This window comes from Nuphar pumila, chromosome 14, assembly GCF_984573655.1.
Source record: "Nuphar pumila chromosome 14, dmNupPumi1.hap1.1, whole genome shotgun sequence".
Classification (NCBI taxonomy): domain Eukaryota; kingdom Viridiplantae; phylum Streptophyta; class Magnoliopsida; order Nymphaeales; family Nymphaeaceae; genus Nuphar; species Nuphar pumila.
In genome coordinates, this window is record NC_143262.1 from 14,193,362 (window position 1) to 14,217,244 (window position 23,883).

At 39.2% G+C, this 23,883-nt stretch overlaps 1 protein-coding gene across 1 annotated transcript; it reads left to right on the plus strand.

The window, feature by feature from the left end:
- Nucleotides 1-1,943: 1,943 nt before the first annotated feature.
- On the plus strand, nt 1,944-22,690 carry LOC149816455 (patatin-like protein 2). Its single transcript, XM_089986896.1, has 11 exons — nt 1,944-2,078; nt 3,321-3,496; nt 3,628-3,850; nt 5,133-5,276; nt 5,358-5,735; nt 6,078-6,373; nt 7,130-7,205; nt 7,996-8,260; nt 20,604-20,676; nt 21,901-21,976; nt 22,517-22,690. The coding sequence occupies exons 1-11, from the start codon at nt 1,944-1,946 to the stop codon at nt 22,688-22,690; spliced, it is 2,016 nt and encodes a 671-aa protein (XP_089843022.1).
- Nucleotides 22,691-23,883: the final 1,193 nt, after the last annotated feature.

Sequence of the window (23,883 nt, forward strand, 5' to 3'; positions counted from 1 at the left end):
AAAGCGGGGCCTCGCCCCGCCTCGCCCCGTTTGGACCGGGGATGAAGGGTATGAAACGGGGATGGAGGATAAAATTCATCCCCGCCGCGGAGGCGGGACGGGGGTGGACGTGCACTTTTCCCCGCCCCGCCCCGTCCCCGCCACGATCCCCGCCCCGACCACTTTTCCCCGCAATATCCCCGCCCCGCCCCGCCTCATCCCCGTTTGGACCGGGGATGGAGGCGGGGATGGAGGCGGGGGTGGAGGATAAAATCCATCCCCGCCGCGGAGGCGGGGCGGGGGTGGAGGATAAAATTTTGAGGCGGGGGGGGGGGGGGTGGAAACCTTGTCCCCCGCCCCGCCCCGCCCCACTGCCATCCCTATTTCCTATGTGTAATGTCGAGATTGTCGTGGATCAAATCCAAATAAATTGGAACCAAGTAGTATTTGTTTATAGTTCCTGCATGATTTGGTTCATGAAGTTTATTCTAATCGTTGTGCTGTGAATGGACTAACAATAACTTAGATTAATATCTGGGATTAAGTTCAAAGCCCGATTTCTAGTTTCAGACAAAAAATCGTGGTGTTGAAAACCACTCAAATGCATCTATGAATTTTGCCACTATTTTAATTGAGTTTTTTTTTTAAATATTTAACAATGAAAATCTCCAATTCTGGTAGTGGGACGCAGGAGAGATTACACCCTGCATATATATGGCCTAGCCCAAATGGTTAAAACCCCTTGCCCACCTGGGAGACCACTGCCTTCAACCTTAAGGGAAGGGACGTGAACCCTGAGTATGGAACTCGCGACGTTCTTCAACTTGAATGCCCTGATCCACCCAGGTGTGTACGATTATGATTCCTGATTGCCACACCTATCACTGTTTCAAGTGGATCCCACATCACTAACATTATGTTTGACTACTGTAGACAAACTTCTCTCTCTCTCTCTCTCTCTCTCTCTCTCTCTCTCTCTATATATATATATATATATATATATATATATAGTTGACCCAACTTGGTTGACCTAATCGATGAACATGGCTGTGAAGAAAAATAAAGCACATTGAATAAAAATAAGGAGAAAGGAAAATAAAACAGATTGAATAAAAGGAATAAGAAAGGGAAACAAGGTGGTTTGGCCAAAGGCCTACATCCACTGAAAAAAACAGATAATGATAGATGAAATCTCATCTATTACATCAAATTTTAGAAAGGTTTAAACAGAAAATCTTGCTCGAGCAACTCATTTCCATATCGCCGTAGATTCCAACCGTGTCAGGCACTGATGGATAAACATATATATCTTAGAAAAGTTTCATCTCAATGCAGGAATGTGTCTGGTGACTCAGCTGAGCCTAAGCCTTTCCAAGATAGAAGGGAGCCGTGTTGAAACTCTCTCTAGCCTAAAAAAAGAGTTTGCCCAAAGGTAGTGCTATTAAGCCTAAAAATCTCTCTCTTCCAATCTTTGCCGTGCATTATCATTTGCTTGGGACGTTGAATGGTAGCCAAAACTGAGTCTCAAGGGAATGCCATTTCTCCCTAATTCAATCATTCAGACTAGTTATGGTATTTAATTTATAGTATTTGTTCAGACTCAGGGTATAATTATTATGATGAGTTAGGGAGGACCACTCATATTCAATTGCTGTCTAAAGATTTCACCTATTTTCACTATGAATACAGAATGTGGTAGCCCTGATGTCAAGAAAATTCAAGTGGACCTTGGTAGCCCATAGATGCATGCACTAGACGTTCTTATCATGTGATGTAGCTATAGTGTATGAGTTCTTGCTTTTCAACTCATGGGGGTTACCTCCATTATCATCACCCAAACAGATGCAACATGAATTCGTTCTATATATATATATATATAGCCATTGTTCTTCTTTGCTGCATGAATTCATTACAGATATGGTTATTGTTCATCTTTGAATTTCTTAACTAGCATATATTTAGTCATGGAGGGGTCATCAGTTGCGCAGATCCAGCCACCAACGAATGGTAACCTGGTTACAATTCTTAGTATTGATGGTGGTGGCATCAGAGGCATTATCCCTGGGACGATCCTTGCATTTCTTGAGAAGCAACTGCAGGTAAGGGGAGGAAGGAAGCCCTGACCAACTAGCTGTCTTTGCAGGCGACTAGATCCATTGTGAATATTTGATTTGCCTCTACTTTATATTTTAGTTCATTAATTTATTAGCAAGTTTACTTTCATAATCTCTAATACAAGGAAAAACCGTGTAGCAGCCTTCTGTTTCCTTCCATGTAATTAAATCAGCCACATTTTCATCATGGTCCTTGTTTTTCGGCTAGACTAAGGAAAAATCCCCCATCATAAACTGCACATTTGCAAGCCTCTAAAACCCTTGAGGTCCCCAGCCCACTAGAGAGTATACTCGGTTTTGGCCTTGTAGAAAGGGATGCCCCTATGGGTTTCGAACTTGTGACGTCTTCAGCTTGGTGATGTTCACGAGTTGCCCCCACCAGATGAGCAGAGCCCTTGTGAGCAATTTCTTCTTCTTCTTTTCATTGTCCTTTTAGAATGAAACTATGGGACAAGAAAATGGCTTTCTCGAGAAGGATATGCTGGAGACTTGGTAGTGACATAGTTAAGATTGTGTATGCACACCCGCGCGAGCTCACACACACATACACACTGTTTATTTTATAACAAATTGACGAGCAACATCACATTCCATGGCCCCAAGAGGGGTTGGCCTAGTGGGGTGGGGGCCTTGGTTGCTAGACCCGAAGTCAAGGTTCGATTTTCATGGGGTCGTCCAAGCCGATGCATAGCATAGGTCTCGAGGGGCAGGGGTCCTAGCCTCGGAGTTTTATCCTACCGGCACGATGAACGTAGGTATGGCAGGTTGAGCCAGAGCGACCAGGTCTGTGATTTCTCCGGGTTATAAATTAAAAAAAAAAAAACATCACATTCCATGACCGTCAGTTTTCTTTTCGCCAACTATAGCAAAGGACGCAAGAGGGACCTTCCATATATGGTAGTTGAATGTGCATTGGCTCTTTACAGGCCATGCAAAATTCAGAAAATCGCTGCATGATGTGTTTTGTATTTTATACAGAAAATCGCTGCGTGCATACAGATTTTCTGTGTTTTTTACATCTATTGTTTCTTCCAAAAAAAAAATTTAATGGAGGTAGTAATGGCATAATGATGTTTCATGCGAAATATTTTGGATTTTTCCATCATTAGTTTCCCGAAACCAGTTGCAAGGTGAATCTTGTTACTAAAATCAGTCCTAAATCCTCCATTATTTGTTTTCTCTTACAATCTCGATCGTGTGAGTATATAAACTGTATTCTTTCTGTAGGAGTTGGATGGACCAGAGGTAAGGCTAGCAGACTACTTTGATGTCATCGCAGGGACGAGCACAGGGGGATTGGTGACAGCCATGTTAACTGCACCAGATGAAAGAAAACGCCCACTATTTGCTGCTAAAGATATTGTTCCCTTCTACCTTGAAAACTGCCCTAAAATCTTCCCTCAGTATAGGTGATGATCATGTTCGTTGTTATTTTTATCTGAACTGTCCCTACATTTTGCTCATCTAAATGGAAAAAAATTGCTTTTAAATTTATGATGGCTGAGGCTCTCTCTTAATATTATTTTTATCTTAGAGGGTTATTTGCTTCATTAATCAAGATGTATAGAGCATTCAGAGGACCTATGTATAGTGGCCACAGTTTACATAAAATTGTGAAGGAAAAACTCGGAGAAAGGAGGTTGCGGGAAACACTGACTAACGTGATCATTCCAACATTTGACATCAAATTACTCCAGCCTGTTGTGTTCTCCACTTACGAGGTCTCTCTTCATCCACCTTTCTTCTATCATTATCTCGTTTCCTTTCTACTGTTTGTCTCATGCAGAGGTTACATGGAGGCATGCCATGAGCATGTGATGCATTGAACTCCTTTCCATCTGCAAAAGATTTATCAAAAACCAGCCAAGACATTCATTGTCACAAATTTTATATGCTTTGAACGTTTCAAAAAGATCAAGAATTGATAATTTAATTAAATATGAAAAAATGTGTAAAATAAACGAGAGAGAGAGAGTAGGGATGTAATCATGTAACTGGAGTGTTAGTACTTAGTAGAGTAGGGACTAAACCGGATTATCCAGTACTCGTTGTCCAAAATATTAACCCATAATGAAAACGGGTTGAGCCTTGGGTATTGTAAATGAAGACTCTAACCCGTTTGAACCTCACCCACGTTTTATACCAGACCAAAATGTTTTAATATAATGTAAAACCAAAAAACCCAAACCCCAATCAATTATGTATGAGAACCTGTTTTATTCTTGAATAGACCCAAACCCGAAACGGATTATGTACCCAAACCCATTTTATATACGAACCGCCTCGAAGAGAACTGTTGAAATGTTACCCACTATTAGAACCTAACCTTGTTTTTAAGATTTTAGATTTTAGAAATTATATTGGAGAACTTGTTAGTGTATTAACCTTTTTTAAATTAGTCCCTACTTTATTTAAATTTTGTAAATTGGTCCGCCTGTAAGGGCAGAACTAGGGGTGGCAAAACCTCACACGAACCGCCAACCCGACCCGCCAACCCGCCTCTTAGGCGGGTTCGGGTTGGGCAAAAACAAACCCGTTTAATAAGTGGGTCGACCCGCCTAACCCGTTTATTAAACGGGTCGGGTTCGTGTTAGGGGTATGCCAACCCGGCTGACCCATTTAATAAACGGGTTAGGCGGGTGGGTCAACCCGCTAACCTGCCAACCCGTTTACCCGACCCAACCAGTTTATTAAGCGGGTTGGCGGGCCGTGTCGGGTTACCCGTTTAATAAACGGGTCGGGTTCGTGTTTGCCACAGCCGACCCGTTTAATAAACGGGTCGGGTTCAGGTTGAGGTATGCTGACCCGCCAACCCGACCCGATTGCCACCCCTAGGCAGAACTCTTAATTTTTTTTACTTTAAAAACATATATAAATGAAAAAACAATAAAAAAACAGGGTTTTAGAATTTTGTACTAATTTTCTTTTAGTCAAGAGAATAAATCTCAAGCTTTTTGAACCACTCTGCTAATTTCTCTCGTACCATGCAATCTTGAAAAAGTATTTGTTCTCATGCAGGTAAAAAAAAACATCTCCAAGGATGCCCTCCTCTCTGACATATGCATCAGCACATCCGCAGCACCAACATATCTCCCTACTTATTACTTTGAAACAAAAGACCATCAAGGCAATATTATCAGGCGCTACAACCTAACCGATGGTGGGGTGGCAGTTAACAACCCAGTAATTAATTTCTACCTTTAACAATCTCAAAACCTTTATTATAAAAAAATAATAATAATAAGTGAAATAACTTGATATCCATATCTGTTTCGGTTTCTCAAGACCTTGTTAGCTATTGGGGATATCACTAAAGAGATCATCAGTGACAACCAGGACTTCTTCCCAATCAAGCCCATGGACTATGGCAAGTTTCTGGTTATCTCTCTGGGTACAGGTTCATCCAAGATTGAAGAGAAATACAGTGCAATGATGGCAGCAAAATGGGGTGTCATAGATTGGCTATACAACCATGGTCTTACACCCTTAGTTGATGTGTTCACTCAAGCAAGTGCCGACATGGTAGACCTTCACGTCTCTGTAGTTTTCCAAGCTCTCAGATCAGAAAAAAGATATCTAAGAATTCAGGTGAATCCCATGCACACTGTCAAAAGATTCAAGAGAAATCCAATATATGCATCAGTAACTATGCACACTATCAAAAGATTCAAGCGAAATCCAATATATGCATCAGTAACTATGCACAGTGACAAGCTGATACGACCCAGACATATATATATATATATATATATATATATATATATATATATATATATATATATATATGGATATTCTTTTCATACTGTATAATAGTGTTGAATAAATTTAAAAAACATTTCGATAAAAATGCATTTCTATATATTAAATTATCAAAAAACAGTTTTTATTGATTAAATATTAAACATACATGTTCTCATCCTATTTTTCAAAAACTTCACGTAGTCGTGTCATGTGTTGGACCATACCCGTATCTTTGTGACATAGATCAGCAACTCTATGCATGTTAAGAAGGAAAAAAACCATAAACATATTATGCATTCTTTTCTTCAAGAAAAGAAGAAGAAAAAAATGAATCTTCATTGCTTCTTGTTGCATCATGTGGTGCAGGATGACATGTTGACTGGGACGGTGGCCTCCGTTGATGTAGCAACTGAAGAGAATCTGGCCAATCTTGTAAAGATAGGAGAAGAACTCCTGAAAAAACCGGTTTCCAGGGTGAATTTGGAGACAGGACTCGTTGAACCGGTGGATGAAGGCACCAATGAAGAAGCTCTCATTAGGTAATCCTAGCTCTCAACTTCAATTCAAGCAAGCGACTCTCGTGTAGGGCTACCTGTCAATGGGTCAGATCTGTGTTGAGTATCTGACTCGACCCGCACCTGATTTCGGGAAGCCTAACATTAAGCATGCCACCTCCCCTTTATAAACAAGCTGAATGGGACGAGCTTGAAGTGTTCAAGCTTGGCTTATTCTTGTAGCTAGCGAGCTAAGCTGAGTTTGAGTTCATAATCAGCCCGAGTTAAACGAGCCGATTTCGAGTTGGCTTGTTTATAGAAAAAAATACATTGTTTTAGAGCTGGAAGAAATAGAAAAAGAAAAAAAATACATGTAAAATATATCTAAAATGTATATATTTACTACCTAACGAGCTTATACTAGTCAAGCCAAGCACCTATTGTTCATATTCAACTTGCCAAGCCTATTTTACGAGTTTGAACGAGCTCTGTAAGAGCTGAACATGAACCGAGCCATGAGCGGCTCAGCTTGTTTCTTAGCCCTAATTGCGGTCTTATTTTAAGCTGTTGGATCTAAATTGATCCAATAGACGCTGGAGCACTGTATCATTACCCTCTTAAGAGAACCAACTAGTTGGGAGAATTCATTTAGCTAAAATGAGTAGCTAATTTGCCCCCCTTGAAATGTTTGGCTAATTCAACACTGCAGTTGGACCATGTCTTGTTAAATCCAGCCTATTTGTTTTTTCTTCTTGACCCACATCGTGATTATTTTAGTACTTATTGTTTATACTTTTGCAGGTTTGCAAAATTGTTATCAGAGGAAAGGAGCATTCGCCTCCAGAGATCACCACGCACTCCATGCGTTTCAAGCACCGTTAATTAATGTTGGTGAAGAAAATGAGATGATCGCTCCCATTCTGATTGGTTGTACCCACTTGTGAATTGTGTATATTCGTTTCATAAAAGATGTGTTTGTCTTGCACTAACTAGATTATGATATATAGGTGTGGATTCTCAAATTTTGAAAGGAAAAACCAAGTAAATTGAAAATAAATTTGGATTCAATCACCCTTCTTTCGATTTACACAAAAAATCCCAGATTTTTGAAACATCAAGCAAAATATAAAGACCAACATCAAATAAAAATCGAGGCCATGATTTCAGTCAGGAAAGTGAAGAAAAAGAGGAAAGAGCAAGGTGTGTTGGTCACATAGTCGGTGACCCAGGCAACACTGAGCCTAGACATAACGAAAAAGAAAAGGAATACTACACGGCAGAAAAGGGTGGGCGTCCCTATCTCAGTGAATTCCAGTGCACACATAGCGCAAGGCAGAATGTCAAGGTATAAAAAAAAAAAATGCAGCAACTATAAGGCATGCTTAAGATTACGGATGGAATGCAACAACAGGATGGATTTCGTAATAAGTTGATTATAGAAAACCACCCTGGTTCTCAAAAATTGAAGGGAAAAAGGGGCTTTGTTTCTCCAATGCGCAGACCCCACCCGTAAAGCATAGAGAGAGAGGGAGAGTCGGGTGTTCCGGTGATGGTGGAAACAATAGAAGAAGGGAAACAAGATACAAAACGAAAACCAACACGATAGAAGAAAGAAAAAAGAGAAAGCAGAGGGAATACCCTTTCTGCATTAATGAATTGTGCAAAAGTGGCGGAGCAACGGACGATCGCCGGTGGTTGGGGCTCACGACGGTGTGGTAGCACAGTCAGGGTCGCAGCAGCGGCTGGTTTCTGGCGAATGGGAGGAGGACGGCGGCGGTAACGCTGGGGTTTCTGGTCGGCAAACGAATGGAGAAGGAACGAAGAAGAAAGGAGGGGAGAAGAGAAAAGTAGCGTCGGTCGGCGGGGGTGTCGGCGACGGCGCTGCTCCAGCGAGACCGCAGACAGGGAAGGGAGAAGAGGGTGCTCGGCTGTGTGAGGAAAAAAAAAGAATGAAACAAAAAAAAAAGTTTGCGTTAGGCCAAATATTGGGTGTCATCGGGTTCGGTTCAGACCCGGTTCGGGTCTGACCCGAGAAACACGAGAAAAAATGAAAAAAAATATTAGAAAATGCAGACAAAAGCCATTTAAAATTTAAACCAAGATTTTCATGATGAAATGGGTCATGTATAAATACAATAATAATAAATTTACTTTAATTGAAGATTAATGATCTTATTTTAGACAAAAAAATTGATTTTGAAAGTAACATTTTGACGAATAGAATGCCCTTTTTTACGAAATTATACCGAGAATCATTAAAATATGTCCCGTTACATTCAAAATACCTCAAAAATCCTTAAATGGGTTTGTGATTTATTAAAACAATTAAATTAAATATTTTATTTACAACAATGAATGAAATGACCATTTTACCCTAATTTATCAGAAAGATAACATTAAGCGTATAAAACACACAATTTACAATAAAAGATAAAAACATATTTTCAACTTGAACTAACGCAAATTCTTTATTTATTTTCTATTAAAAATTTACAGGTTTTACACTATAGGTAATTTGGTCATTCCCTTACAACGTCCACCTGCTATGCTTTTATTGTCGGAGAATCGTAGAGGTCCATTGCACGTGGGATTGAGAATCTTGACTTGCCTATTATACCCTTGACATTTTTAATATGACATTTATGTCCTTTTGTATCTCAGAATGACTGGGTTATCCTTTGTGATGGGATTAAACAACCTTAGAACTGCGTATGCCCGCATTATACTCGATTTGGATCGGTTTCGTACTGATCCAAATCCCAAACCTTATCAATATTAATAAGGGACAAGCATTCCTTCACCTAATGGATGTGAAATGCGTAGCTGCCAGACAACTATAAACGTTGGTTTTTGGTTAATTATCTTGGTATTACCAGAGCCTTGGCTTTTACTCCATGAATGGATCTGGACCTTGATGGTTCCATTTTTTATGGCATCACCAACCCAGATTTTTTTTTGTTGTTGTATGAAATAAACCCAGTGCAACCTGATAAGGTCTCATACCTAAGTAAGCCTGGCTAGATGATGCAATCAACAAGAAGAAGCATTCCAAATCATTTTTGATATCTTCAATTCGGATCTGGATCCTGTGCAAAGGTCCTTAAACGTCATACCTGGCGAAGGGACCACTTGGATCCAACTGACTGCCATTAAAGGCCTTCAAAAGGATAAAATAGATAGCTAACAAGTGGTAGATGCATCCAAAAAAGCCCCTTTATAAACTGCCTAGAAAAGCAAAACGGGGCACTAAATATCATAGAAACAATACCCAACTTAAGGTTTAAGTAAAATCTTTAACTTACTTTGTCTTATTCATTTACTATAAACAACAGTAGTAACACATAATAAATGGACCCTTCATACCTTTAACCAACCACACCGGACCACAGAAATTGGTGATGTGCTCAAGATGAGAACAATAGGCTAGTCCCCGGGTTGGGCCCCCAAGGTCCAGGTCCAATCAGGCCTAGTCCTGAAATAGGGGCCCCATTACACATGCAATCAAAGTGGGATCAGGATAGGTGGATCCTGTTGAAACAAAGTTACGCCTGCGCTCTAACTGATTACTTCTTGTGCCTAGGGCCAAGTTTATTGGACAGGGACCCAGAATTTGGCTGCGGGTCTGACCCATTTCAGGTTAGGTATCCAAAGCCTATCGTGCTTCCTAGCCTGATGTTGATCGATCTTAGGGTGTATGGAGCATCGTTCCAGCATGATATTTTGCTGGCGAAGATAATTATAACTTGAATATGGAACCAAATCAAATGGGATACAGGTGTGGCTCCAGATGGGATACATATCCGTTTTCAATGGTATGCAGCACCATATTGGTTATTCTATACAAATTGATTCAGTTGTTGGTATGTGATGCAGTACTTCCGAATATGGATGAAAAAACAAAAGGAGGCATAAGAATGGTAGGATAGTTCGGATCTGGGCTCTTATCCAAGTATACCAATGTTCACTGTTCCACCCATTTTCTCTGTTTGATAGTTTCTAATTCATATTTGCATGTCACACATAACACATTTTTCTTAAGTTCATTCAATGAATAATGGGGTTTCAGTACCCATGGACATAGGTGCATGATCCATGTCCACCATCCACCATATCTTTGATGAATTTGGGTATGGATCAACCCTAATCTGACAGGTTTCCAACCCATTTTCACCTCCAGAATAGGGTTGTTCATGGATAAAACAATGAGTGATAAAGGACCATGATCCATGTCCACCTAATCTGAGATGGGTGCAGAGATGGCTCAAGCCTAAACTCAAGCGTGTCAACCCATTTTCTCCTCTAGCATGGGTCTGTCAATGGATTAGACATTGAGTGACCCCAACCAGGTAAGACTAAACCCAACGTGCCGACTAGGTCAGGTGATGCAGGATCCAGATCTCACTAGGACAAGAATCCGGTTAGGGGAGTTTTCTGACTTGGGTCCTGATATGACCTGAGGTCTAATCGATGTCCAACCCGTTTGAGGTAGTGGGACCCACAGTCCAACCTGCTTTGGTTACCTATGCTCCGTTTAGAATAGTGGGCCAAGACAGAAACCTGACCATGCCCTTTGGTTAGAGATGCATCACCAAATCAAGAGGGTCCAGTCTAATCATAGTTGCGCATACAGGCACGTGAGGGCTTCAAAAGTTTTGGGAAATGTTATCAGTATGGGTGCGTATCGGCCCGTCTCGTCCGATATGCATCGTATCGGTAGAATATCGATATGTTGTACCCCTGAATCGGTTATTTTAAATAAATGCAAAAAAATACTAAAACGTATTTATTATTATTATTTTAATAGTTTTAACTTGTGTCACGTTATGATTGACACATAATATGTTTTTATTATAGAAAGATTTAATTGAGTATCTGCATGTAGGGATGCACAATGAGCCTAGCTAGCATGGGCATGACTAGTTTAAGCTCGGCTCAAACTCGTTCGGAAAATAAATGAGCCGGGCTTGAACAAGGGTTTAAACTCAGAACACATAAACGATCCAAACTTGAACAGGCAGTCCAGCTCCAATAAGCTTGTTATGCCTAGTCTCGGTTCACATAGTTATATAAAAAAAATAGATTTCTCTGTCCATGTATTTTGTCCATAATTTTAATACAAATGAAGATCTTACCTTAGCAGACAGGTTATTGGTCATCTTTAGAAGGGTCATGAGTTCAAGTCTCACCGTTTTAATGCATTTTACACCATTTTTAAAAAATTTAAGAACCTTTTTAAATTAAAAGTTTTCAGCTCGAGCCGAGCTTGAACAACATGTTTTCCTTCATGAGCCGAGCTAGCCCAAGCTCGGCTTAAACCTGGCTCGTGTGCATCCCTATTGGTATCGGCTAATACAGCTGAATCAGCTACCCAACGATTCAGGGCCGATACGGATGCTGACAACATTTGGGTACGTGTAAATGAAACGCCACTCTAAACATGTTGGTATGAGTTTTTAACAAATATTGGTAAGCTGTTTTGTTGACATTGGTACAAATTTTTAAGGAAAGTGATAGGACTTTCTAAAAATTATATCTCATAATTTTACTTTTCTATGATATATAAAAATAAGATAACAAGAATTAGAAACTATGAGTAGCTGTCTATTGACATATGATTCAGTGTCTACAATCACTAAAATGCATCTCTATGATTGCACAACTTTTAATATTTAAATATCGGATCATTATTTTAGCATCTTTTGTAACTAAAGAAATTAGTTTCCCAAGAATTACAAACTCAACCAAGTAGGCACCAAGGCAGCGGTGACTTCTAAAGCTTAAATGTGACCACTGACCACCGAAAGACTGACCCAGGTTTCTCACTTAACTAAGTTTCTCAAAAATTAAGTTAACAAGCTTAAATGTGACCACCAAGATATATATATATATATATATATATATATATATATATATATAAAGAGAGAGAGAGAGAGAGAGAGTTGTTAACCCAAGCTTAGGAGCGACCTAATTAGAACAAAAGTTTTTTTTTAAACATCATTTTGTTTTGCAAGAAAGGTTCAGCTAGCCATTTTGTAGTGTATTATAGAATTACCACCACAAAACACTTTTGGTACCCGTTTCAACTGAGAGGTGAAATTGGTTTCCTACTTAACTAGAGACGTGTAAAAGGTGACACAGACTGTTTCTTACCCTTTTGAGACGTTAAATAGTAGTACCCGGTATTGGTTTTTGTACCAGTACCTGGTACCGGTACGTAGAACCGAACTAACAGTATATATTGTAGAGAAATTAAGATAACAAAAAATATGCGGAAGCAATATAGGATCTAACAAAGACACAATCAAATCACAACACAAGGGTTTACGTGGTTCGGTCAACACAACCTACATTCACGGGGTACGGAGAGAATAATCCACTATAATGAAAGTAGAGAGTACAATGTAGATAGTACAACGTCCAATAGCTTGCCCAAAGCTAAAATTAATAACAACAAAGAAATCACAGGAAGAAATGAATACAAGATTACCTCTCAGGTGCACAACCCGAGTCAAAGCCCACACCACAACCAACACCTCTCTCTGAGGATCAATGCGTGGTGACAAACCTTCTTCCTTCCTTTTCTTCTTTCTACTCTCTCTCTCTTACTTCTTCTCTCTCTGCACACTGCACACAGCCACTCTACCCTTCTCCTTCCAGCACACAACTTCTGCACCCCTATTTATAGATGGCATAGAGTCTTCTAGATATGAACCTTCTAGAAGTGAGCCTTCTAGACTCATTCCAGAAACTGAAGGGGTTTTAACCTTTCAACTTCCTGCGTTAATGGGAGTTAGGTGACTATTCCACTTCCTCACACCATTAATTAGGAATAGGGCTGGACCCAACAATCTCCCCCTTCAGCTCAAGGGGATACTTCAATTCAACTAATCAACTGAAGTTCATGCCGGCCAATTGCCGACATGTATTTTGTTTCTCCATCGTTAAGGCCTTTGTCAGCATATCTACACCATTATCATTTGTGGAGATCTTTGCAAGATGAAGCAAATTTTTCTCAAACACATCTTGGATCCAATGGTACATGATATCTATATGCTTTGACTTTGAGTAAAAACTCGAATTCTTGGCGAGATGAATGGCACTCTGACTGTCGCAGTACACAAAGTACTTGTCTTGCTCAAAACCCAACTCCATCAAGAATCTTTTCATCCACAACATCTCTTTGCAAGCTTCTGTAAGAGCAATGTACTATGCCTCAGTAGTAGACAAAGCAATACACCTTTGCAATTTTGACTGCCATGACACAACTCCCTCTGCAAAAGTGAGTACAAAACCAGATGTGGACTTCCTCGTATTAATATCTCCAGCCATATCTGCATCTGTGTAACCTGTCAAGACAGGTGATCCACCACCAAAGCTTAAACAAACTTTGGAGCTCCCTTTAAGATATCTAAAGATCCACTTTACTGCTGCACAATGCTCTTTTCCTGGATTTGCAAGGAATCTACTAGCAACACCTACTGCATATGTGATGTATGGTCTCGTATATACCATCGCGTACATCAAACTTCCGACTGCTGAAGCATAAGGAACTTTCTTCATTTTCTCCTTCTCCTCGTCACTTGATGGACTATGCTCCGAGTTCAGCTTAAAGTGACCTACAAAAGGATAACCAACTGGCTTTGCATTGTTCATATTGAATCTGTCCAACACCTTTTCGATGTATTTCTCCTGTGATAACCATATCTTCTTGGTTTTTCTATCACGAGAGATCTGCATGCCCAATATTTCCTTTGTTGGCCTCATGTCCTTCATTGCAAAGGTCTTACTCAGTTCCTTCTTAAGCCTGTCAATTATAGACATATCTTTTCCAAGGATAAGCATGTCATCAACATATAACAAGAGAATAATAAAATTCTCACCGAACCATTTTAAGTAGACACAATGATCTGCAGCTTATCTATTGTATCCATTTTCAACCATAAATGAATCAAATTTCTTGTACCACTGTCTTGGAGCTTGCTTCAGCCCATACAAGCTCTTTTTCAACTTGCATACAAGATTTTCTTTACCTTTCACTTTAAAGCCTTCTGGTTGCTCCATGTATATCTCCTCCTCCAAATCACCATGGAGGAAAGCAGTCTTCACATCTAGCTGCTCAATCTCCAAGTCCAGGCTAGCAGCAATACCTAGAGCAACACGAATACAAGACATTTTAACAACAGAAGAGAAAATCTCTTCAAAGTCAATACCTTGCTTTTGACCAAAGCCTTTCACAACCAATCTAACTTTATACTTTGGTTGAGAACATTGTTCTTGAGTCTTCAACCTGAAAACCCACTTGTTCTTCAAAGCCTTTCTGCCTTCTGGTAGTTCCACCAAATCATAAGTGTGGTTCTTCTGCAATGCATCCATCTCATCGTGCATAGCTATTAGCCATTGCTCTTTCTGCTCACACTCTTATGCTTCCTGGTAACTCTCTGGTTCACCTGCATCAGTAAGCATCATATACTCATGTGGAGAATACCTTCTGGAAGGTTGTGACTCTCTGAAAGATCTTCTCAGTTGGGGTTCTAGAAGAGGTTGTTCTCTAACTTCTTCCTGCTCAACATGGCCTACAGGTAAATCAACATCCGCCTCTGCATCATCTTTCTGCATTGTTCTTCCTTCAACTTGTGCCACTGGAGGAGTAACTGGATCTAAGTGAATAGATCCATCTGCAGAAGTCTGAATTGACACATCTTTCTTGATATCTGCAAGTGTCTGGTCTTCAAAGAATACCACGTCTTTGGATCTGAATACCTTCTGCTTCTCTGGATCCCATAGCCTATAGTCGAATTTGGCATCACCATATCCCAGAAAAATGCATTGCCTCATCTTATCATCAAGCTTGGACCTCTCCTCCTTGGGGATATGTGTAAATGCCCTGCATCCAAATACCCTCAGGTGCTTGTAAGACAAATCCTTTCCTGACCATACCCTATCTGCAATATCATTTGCTAAGGCATGAGCAGGAGACAAGTTGATCACATCAACTGTTGTCCTTAAGGCCTCGCCCTAGAATTTCTTTGGCAGCTTGGACTGTGCAAGAATACACCAGATTCTTTCTGCAATTGTAAGATTCATCATTTCTGCAATTGCATGTGTTGTGGGGTACCTGGAACTGTCAACTCATGGTGAATTCCATGAATTTTACAATATTCATGGAATAGACCTGTATACTCGCCACCATTATCTAACCTGATGCATTTCAGTTGTTTTCTTGTTTCTCTCTCAACCATAACATGAAATTGCTTGAATACATCAAGAACCTGATCTTTGGTTTTCAGAGGGTATGCCCAAATCTTCCTGGAGAAGTCATCTATAAAAGTAACAAAATAAAGTGCACCAGTAAAAGTTTTTACATCAGTAAAACCATTAACAGTTTTTGTTCTCAGAGGACCACAAACATCAGCATAAACTTGCTCCAGAATGTGAGATTTTCTATGAAAGACATTTCTAACAAAGGATACTCTATGTTGCTTACCAGCTAAGCAATGAACACACGGGTTTAGATGTGTATCTTTTAACTCTGGGAGTTGCTCCCTCTTAGCAAGAATCTGCAAGACCTTCTCACTCATGTGGCCTAATCGACTGTGCCACAAATCAATAGAAGAGTCCTCAGTTGTATTCAACTGTCCCTTGGATACCTTGCCTTGCATCTTGTAAAGAGTACAACATCTCTTTCCTCTGGCCTGAACCAATGACCCGCTGCTGAGTTTCCACTGTCCTTGGCTAAAAACACCGCTTTTGCCCTCTTCATCAAGTTTTCCTACTGAAAGCAAATTCAACCTCAAGTCTGGAACATGTCTGACATCCTTGAGCACCAACATGTACCCAAGACTAGTCTGGAGATGAATATCTCTAATACCTACAATTTTTGACGTTCTTGTGTTTCCCATTCGGACAACACCAAAATTATCGGTCTTGTATGTACTGAAATATTCTCTTCGTGGTGTGGCATGGTACGAGGCTCCTGTGTCTATGACCCAATCTGTATCCTGACATACACAGATACATGGATCATTAGTAGTAGACAAAATCACAAGCTCACCTTCAACTGTGGCTGTGGTATCTTCTTTGGTTTCTGATGATTTTGTCTCTTTCCCTTTTTTCTGATTTTTCTTTGGCTCTTTGCACTGATTCTAGAAGTGTCCTTTCTTTCCACAATTGTAGCAAGTGATGTCCTTCCTTGACCTGGATTTGCTCATATATCTGCGGTCATTTTTTCTGTCCTTTGACCGACCCCTACTTTTGGATGAACTCACCATCAATCCTTCACCAGAATCCTTATTCGGTGATGGTTTTCTCCTAATTTCATTGGAAATGAGCGTACTTGTGACCTCTTCCATATCCAATGTTTCTTTTTCATAAATTATGGTTGTCACAAGATGCTCATAAGATGGTGACAATGAGGTTAGTAATAACAAAGTTTTATCCTCATCTTCATGTTTAACATCTAGACTAAACAGACCAGCAATAATCTTATTAAACACACTAAGATGGTCAAGAATGAGAGTATCTTCCTTCATACGAAGACTATAAAGTTGTTTCTTGAGGTGTAACTTGTTGGACAAGTTCTTGGTCATGTAGAGGCTCTCTAGCCGCAACCACAATCTCGTTGTTGTCCTCTCTTTCATCACGTTACACATGACTTCATCTGATAGATACAACTCAATCACACCAGCAGCCCTCAAGTCAAGATCGTCCCATTCATCATCGATCATGCTTTCTGGCTTATTCCCTTTCCCGACAAAAGCCTTATGCAACTCTTGTTGTGCAAGTAGAGTTTTCACCCTTCTTTGCCATAAGGAAAAGTTTTCTTTGCCATCAAACCTCTCTACCTCAAACTTAGAGCTAACTGACTTAGAAGACATGATTTTCCACGATCCTGCTCTGATACCACTTGTAGAGAAATTAAGATAACAAAAAATATGCGGAAGCAATATAGGATCTAACAAAGGCATAATCAAATCACAACACAAGGGTTTACGTGGTTCGGTCAACATGACCTACATCCACGGGGCACGGAGAGAATAATCCACTATAATGAAAGTAGAGAGTACAATGTAGAGAGTACAACATCCAATAGCTTGCCCAAAGCTAAAGATAATAACAACAAAGAAATCACAAGAAGAAATGAATACAAGATTACCTCTCGGGTGCACAACCTGAGTCAAAGCCCACACAACAACCAACACCTCTCTTTGAAGATCAATGCGTGGTGACGAACCTTCTTTCTTTCTTTTCTTCTTTCTACTCTCTCTCTCTCTTACTTCTTCTCTCTCTGCACACTGCACACAGTCACTCTACCCTTCTCCTTCCAGCACACAGCCTCTGCACCCCTATTTATAGATGCCATAGAGTCTTCTAGATATGAACCTTCTAGAAGTAAGCCTTCTAGACTCATTTCAGAAACTGAAGGGGTTTTAACCCTTCAACTTCCTGCATTAATGGGAGTTAGGTGGCTATTCCACTTTCCCACATCATTAATGAGGGGATAGGGCTGACCCTTCAACTTCTCCTGCATTAATGAGAAGTGAGTGACTATTTCACTTCCCCGCACCATTAATTAGGAATAGGGCTGAACCCAACATATATATAGGTGTTCTTCCAAGTGGAGCTGAATACCCTTAGTTCAGGCTCAACCTATTTAAGCTAAACGAGCTGCTTGTGGCTCGGTTCACTAGTTATACAAACCTATTACAAATGAGTTTGTGATGAGCCGAACCAAGCTGGGTCCAAAGCTGCTTAGTTCGTTTAACAGCCCTACAGGTATGCCTGAAATGTGAAACCAAGGGGTGAGTGGGGTTTCAATGCAACTATGGTCTTACTTTCATTTGGCTCCTCGGGCAGGGCCAAACAGTGGGAGGGGTGAGAGTTGTGTGCCCCTTCAATATCCTGAAAAGTTGGCACGAGTAATTTTCATTCCAAAATTTTATATATATATATATGAACGGCAAGCTGGGTTAGGCAGACCCCTAACAGTTAAACAACTATACCATTGGGTTTTGAACCTGTAAAGTCCCAACACAAGGTGACGGTCACTAGCTGCTCCTGCCAGACAAGGAGAACCCCAGTTGCTACTTCATCCCAAAATACTTGCTCTACCAATAACCCTTTAAAATGTGGGATAATAGGTAGAGAAAATTTCTTCTTAAAGAGAGCAGATCAGGTCCAAGAGACCTTGGGCAGAAAACTGTCCAAGTTACCCTGGATGTCGTCCATCATCAAGATGAATGGCACTTAAAAGTTATCAAAATAGGATGGGTACCACAAAGAATTTGGCACATCTAGTTGAACCAACATCAGTGGTTGAAAAATGAATGACTGATTCGTTCAAAACAAGAAACTTTTGATAGTCCTTGGGTGCCGTTGATTTTGATGAAGGACGGCATTTAAGGTACCTTGAACAGTTTTCTGTACAAGGTCCGTTTGAATGAACCTGATCAGCTCTACTTTTTAAAGGGCATGTTTGTATACCACAAAATCAGGGAAGCTTATGAAAAAAAATGCATGGGGTGGGCTCAGTGCATTTCCATCGGCCCATTGTGGCAACACAGCAGAAAGAGGCCCAACGAACGACCCTCCTTTCTACTGTCCAAGATCAGGCGGGATATTATTGCACACTTTTACTATGTTGTTGTATTGTTGCGAAGGCATTTGCTTTGGTGGACGAAGTCTCTACGGCATGTATTGTTATGGAGCCTTCATCGTAGCACACAAACGTACCTTGAAGCAAACTATCCCATTGAACAAGGACTCTCTCTCTCTCTCAACTATTCATCGTATCTTTTTTTTACTGCCATTGATAATGATAAGCACCACCATAGATGGGCAGCTTATGTTCGCAGACACCACTAACAACCACTAGGGCTACGCGGTTTTAGAGAGAACAAAGTTGTTATAAAGAACTAACTGAAATGAAACAAGTCATGACTGGTTATAGTATCACTACAAGGATTAGGGTTAATAGTGGTGACACTTTAATGGCAACAACAAAAGTTGCCCCTAGAGAGTGCTGCAATAACGATACATTTTTGTCCCCGCTACTTGCTAGGTACTAGCGGTGACATAAATATATCATCATTAAAGATGTCTTTAACGACCCATTTTAAAACACTTTAACGGCAGATAATATTGCCATTAAAGATAAAAAATGATGATATACAAATATCGGTGTTATAAGGTTTACTCTGTAATGACAACCTTGTATATATATCACCGTTAACGATATACCTGTTATAGACCAATAACGGTGACATTCTCGTGTCACAGTTATATGGTATACTTTATGTCACCGTTGTACAGTCCCTAATTAGGTTATGATACTCTCTCTCTCTCTCTCTCTCTCACACACACACACACAGCCTCTTCTCCCGAGCCCTCATCTCCTCCGATGGATGATGACACCTCCTCTCCTCCTTTGGCTGTAAGATATCTCTATCTGTCTCTCCTTCTTTCTCCTCCTCTTCTCTTTTTTCTTCATTGGAGAAAAAGAAAAGAAGGCCTACCCCCCCCCCCCCTCAAAGTATTCTGCTCCATTCTCGAGATTCTCTGCCGGATGGATGCCAGAGCTGGCGGCATCGACCTCGACAAGTTGGTCCTTCGCCTAGCCTCCTTGGAGGCCTCCTCCTGACCGTAATTTGAATGACCAAAATGCCTCCAAGGTCATTGATGTGGACGGTGCTGAGGTTTGATTCCCACCCACCATTTTTATCCTGTTCTTTTGTTCTTGTGAATTTGGACGCCTCTGATCCCATATCTGTTTAGTCGATCTGGGGTGGTAAACAAACATGGGATCTCAAGTTCCCTAGGAAAATGAAGAGCTGATGTTCATATTTTTGTTGAAATTCATGCAGCTCTGCCCTCGGTGAGAAGAAAGGTTAAGCACAATATTTCTCTACTATACTTAGATCTCATGTCTGAGGTTGGCATCCGAGCAAGTGGTTGGTGAAGAACGGTAGTTTCGGTACTTTTAGAGTTCACGTACAATTGTTGTTTTATATAAAATCTCACTTCATGATGGAACCGTTTTATGTAAATATGACGGAGATGAGGTGCGTCTTTGAGTAAATTCTGATTACTGATGTTTGTTTTATGTAATTATTTTATCTTGAATGAAGGGGAATTCTGACTCACGTTTATTTGGTGTAATCTCTTCCGCACCCCCTTTCGATCTTCCATATTACTGTATGGCCCCCACCATATATTTCTTTTTTTGTTTTTTCTCTTTCGTGAAGATGCTTTTTTGTTTTATTTCTCTGTGATTTTGTAGATGAGGGGAAAAATCAACAGAGGAAGACATTTGTTCTTACGACCAATGTGTCTCATGTGAAGGGAAAATTTGGGTAATTAATGGTTTATGGTTGGAAGCATCCAGTTTGTTAAAAAATTGGATATGTTTTCTCTGTGGTAAAATATTTTACCACTTTTTCGGATGAGTGGGAGTTATTTGGATATGCCCAGTTATAACAAAAAGCAAGAATATGTTAGAAAAATATCATTCACGCAAGCAACAAAAAAACTCGGCTTCCAAGTTTCAATGACAAAGTCAAGGGGCACTTGGGTGTGTATATCCGCTTATCCAGAAATCTGGGATAAGTTGGGATATTGTTGATCTAAATACAGAAGTACCTATAACTTAATCTCAAGGTGTTAAAGCAATTTTGTTACAAACTCTAACCAAGATTTGTTTGCTAAGGATCAGGGATTGTGTTTTTAGTGGTGCTTTTATTATAAACTTGCAGTTACGAGCCACCATAACTTATAATATATGCACTTAATTTATGTAGATTTAATATCCAAAGCAAAAAACTTACTTTTTAAGTATGTTTAAAATGTTCTATTTACAATTTTGTGTGCTAAAGTACATGATATATTGGATCATTTTTCGCCATCTTCACAAGTAGTTAACCATCAATTTGTCACCATAAAAAAAATGCAGCTAAAAAAAATTAAATTTCTAGATTTACATACAAACAAACCCTAACATTCATGATTTACTAGTAGTAGTTTGTGTAATATATAGATCTTCTTATTACAGTGATATGACCTACAATTGTTTGGATTTATTCGAGCATTCTAAACCTAATGTGTAGTCTAACTTGACACATATATATAAGATAAGATTGTAGAATGTATTCAATAAAAGATATAGATGGCATGTCAATTATCGTAATCAATTTATAATTTTTTTTTGTTTTATTTTTAAATTCTTACCAAACAAATATTGTCAAAAAGTCTTAATTGGTTGGACTCATGGTTAGACAAAAAAATTGATATAAGTGCAATTAAATATTTACCTATTGAAAAGTTGACAAAGCATCTAGGGTTACAAAGGAAGTCTAATGTAAGTGCCTTTTGTATTATTTTTTTCTCTTGAAAACTAGTTCAAAAATATATATATGACTCTTGTTTATATTTTATAATTGTGTGCTATCTTAAATCCATGATCTTGTTGTTGTTGTTGTTCATTTGATTTAATATTGTTCTTGTATGATAGTGAATATTTTTGTCTGATTCAATTCTATACAGTATAGTTTATGCTAATATTATTTGCATGAAATTAACAGATATCGATATATCGTTCACGACGAAGAGGTGGGCATTCTTCCTCCTCGTGAATTAGTTCACTACCTGCCAGCCAAGGTAAATACCTAAACGAGATCGACTTCATATCACAGGTGGGTGATACTTCAAAGAAGGAAGAGAAGACCCCCCCTCCCACACACACCACAGACCACTGCAGCTTCAGAGTCATCCACGATGACCTCATGTAAATATTAATCCAGTATTTTTTTAGTATAATTAAAAATTTATTACTTTTATTCTCATTAATATTTATTTCTTACAACATATTAGCAACTGCAGAATCTTCTCAGCATAAACGTGAAAAGAACAAATGTATAACCCACCAGAAACAAATCAAGCAATCAAAGGCTTCAGTAACTATCGAGCTTGGTACGCAAGAAGTCGTGAGCGAGGGCATTTTCGTATTCTCGAGGAGGCTTTCTTGCATCATTAGGGAGTGAGCCAACATCACTCACAAGTAGTGGATAAAGGTCCCAGAGGACGAAAAAATAGTATTGCATGAGGCAGTTTATGTAAGTATATTGTCTAATTATAATTTGATAAATAGATTATTCTATAAAAAAATGTTACTAACTATATTTTGATAATATGATGTAGGTTGAGTTTGATTTAGACAAGAATATAGTTAAACATCGTGCTACTGTGGATAAGCAGCTTCAGCTATCATACTCAAGTGTGCAAGAATGTTTGGAAAGCAACAAGAGATTTGAAAATCACGATGAAGGGTGCCATCGTGCTATCATACTCAAGGGTACCATCGTGCTATCATAAGCATTACAAGAGATTTGAAAATCATGATGAAGCAACAAAATATCCTCCTGAGGGAGTCTACTATAAAGTGTGGAAAGGGATTTGCAACTTTTTTATGAGAGCCTATTGGACGGTAAATATTAAATATATATTCATAAGTAAATAAATGTTTAAATTTTTTAATTTTCGTGAACTAATTTATCTTTCTTTTGTTAATAACAGGCGTTGGAGAAAAATATTGTGAATAGAGCGAAACAGACGGTCTAACATACCAACGAATCATCTTCATACATCTAGAGGTTTCATACGAGAATAAGTTTTTTATTTTCTAAGTTTTTTTATATAGTAGTATAATGCTAAATATGTTTGATTTAATAGATTTTAAATTTGTTATTTGCACACTGAAATAGAAAGGCACAAACCGGCTATGAGTACATTCTACAAAGAGACACACACTCATTCAGATCGCACGACATTCATCTACAATAAAGCAAAAGATACATTTGTAAGTAACTTACACTTTGTAGCAGCAAAGCAGAAGCCACATTCATTCTTTCTATTTCGTGTATTATCATTAGTTACTCGTGGTGCAAAACAAGTTGCACTTTGTGGAGATTGAAAGTGAAACATATTTTTCACAAGAAGATTCATCAATGTCGCAGCGAGACGTCTTTGCCAAAGTTCTCGAAAAGCGGTTTGAATATATAAAAGAAATTAGTGCATTTGTCATTTCATCCAAAGGTAAAGCTCGTATTTCAAAGTTATCTTTTCAGCTGGAGGCGACGCAGTCGGAGCTCAAACAATTAAGAAAAGAACAAATGATGGACCGAGCTCAATAAGAGCGAGAGAGAGAACGGGAATGACTCCTTCAACAATTAGAGCAAGACAGAGAAGACTAGGAACGAGAGAGAGAGAAGAAATTAAAAAGCTCCGAGAGCAGATGCAGACCTTCATAGATTCTCTTAAAAAAAAACCATCTTAAATCTCTCTTATTTTCTCATAAATAAGACTGTCATATGTTTATTTGTTAGATAAACATGTTATAATTTTTTATGTCATAATATATTCTAAGGACACATCTGTTTATATTTTCTTTTTCTGTTTGACCAATATTAATTTTTACGGTAATGAGATGTTGTAGTTATAACTATCACCAATGATGACATGCAAGGATAAATGACAAGATGTCGAAGCATCAAGTTGGTAGGGATGAC